Raw genomic sequence first — 821 nt, 5'->3', positions numbered from 1 at the left:
TGTGTGTGTGTGTGAAATCTTGATTTTTAAAAATCTGATTCATCAAAGCAATAACCAACCGATTAATAGTTAGTTGCAGCCCTAATGATATCACACTATGTACATCGTGAAAACCCAAATACTGACTTACTGCAAATATCTCATCATACATCAGCACCACTTTCTCCTTCAGCGGCTTCTTCGAGGAGGATGTTCTCCTCAGGAGACCTGCTTTCTTCTCAGTCTGAGCCATAGCTTACAAACGCAACTATAGACACAGGTTCAAACACATTAATATGACAATAACGCTTACCAATATCTTCCCTAGAAACCGTTCATTACAGTACATGCAGACAGTCAGCTCGTGTTTACATGCATGTGTTTTGACAGCTTAGCTTTAGCATGTAGCTTCCTAACATCACATACAGTAAAGAAACACTCTTGACAGGTCACTTAGTATCACTGACATAATTAAGAGGCACGCATTTAATCAAAAGAGATGATAATTCAACACAGTCTCCATTTGGGACAGTCACGCTAACTGATCAAAGCTGAACTGTTTGGCTCCCTTGCCTTCCATTTATAACAAAATAAACACATTTTCCATTCTATCGGTTACTTTTACAAGCAGACAAGGATTTTAAATCAGAATCTATCCGTTTAAATAAATGAATTCAATAACGTGTTCATACCCGAATAAATGAATCACTGTTTTTATTCCATTTCTCTTCAAGCTGAACTGATGGATTTTTTTCGCTCGCCTGACTTCCGGTGGGAGCGGAAACCCCGCCCATGTATTTACATCACGTCCGCTAGCCATGCTGAATAGACTTATGTACACT

General features: G+C 38.9%; 1 protein-coding gene across 1 annotated transcript in view; it reads right to left on the bottom strand.

Moving 5' to 3' along the window:
• The window catches only part of LOC107714152 (UPF0668 protein C10orf76 homolog), a 21324-nt gene extending 20563 nt beyond the window's left edge, over window positions 1-761 (bottom strand). Inside the window, exons 1-2 of the mRNA XM_016519897.1 lie at window positions 672-761; window positions 131-247 (exon numbers count right to left, since the gene is read on the bottom strand). Of these exons, the coding sequence (XP_016375383.1) occupies window positions 131-232 (102 nt within the window). The 5' untranslated portion in view covers window positions 233-247; window positions 672-761. The remainder of the gene's footprint in view (window positions 1-130; window positions 248-671) is intronic.
• Between the last annotated feature and the right edge of the window lie 60 nt (window positions 762-821).

The sequence above is a fragment of the Sinocyclocheilus rhinocerous genome, unplaced genomic scaffold (assembly GCF_001515625.1).
Source record: "Sinocyclocheilus rhinocerous isolate Xijiao unplaced genomic scaffold, SAMN03320098_v1.1 scaffold4525, whole genome shotgun sequence".
In the NCBI taxonomy this organism is placed as follows: Eukaryota; Metazoa; Chordata; class Actinopteri; order Cypriniformes; family Cyprinidae; genus Sinocyclocheilus; species Sinocyclocheilus rhinocerous.
This window is presented reverse-complemented; position numbering and strand designations above follow the sequence as displayed.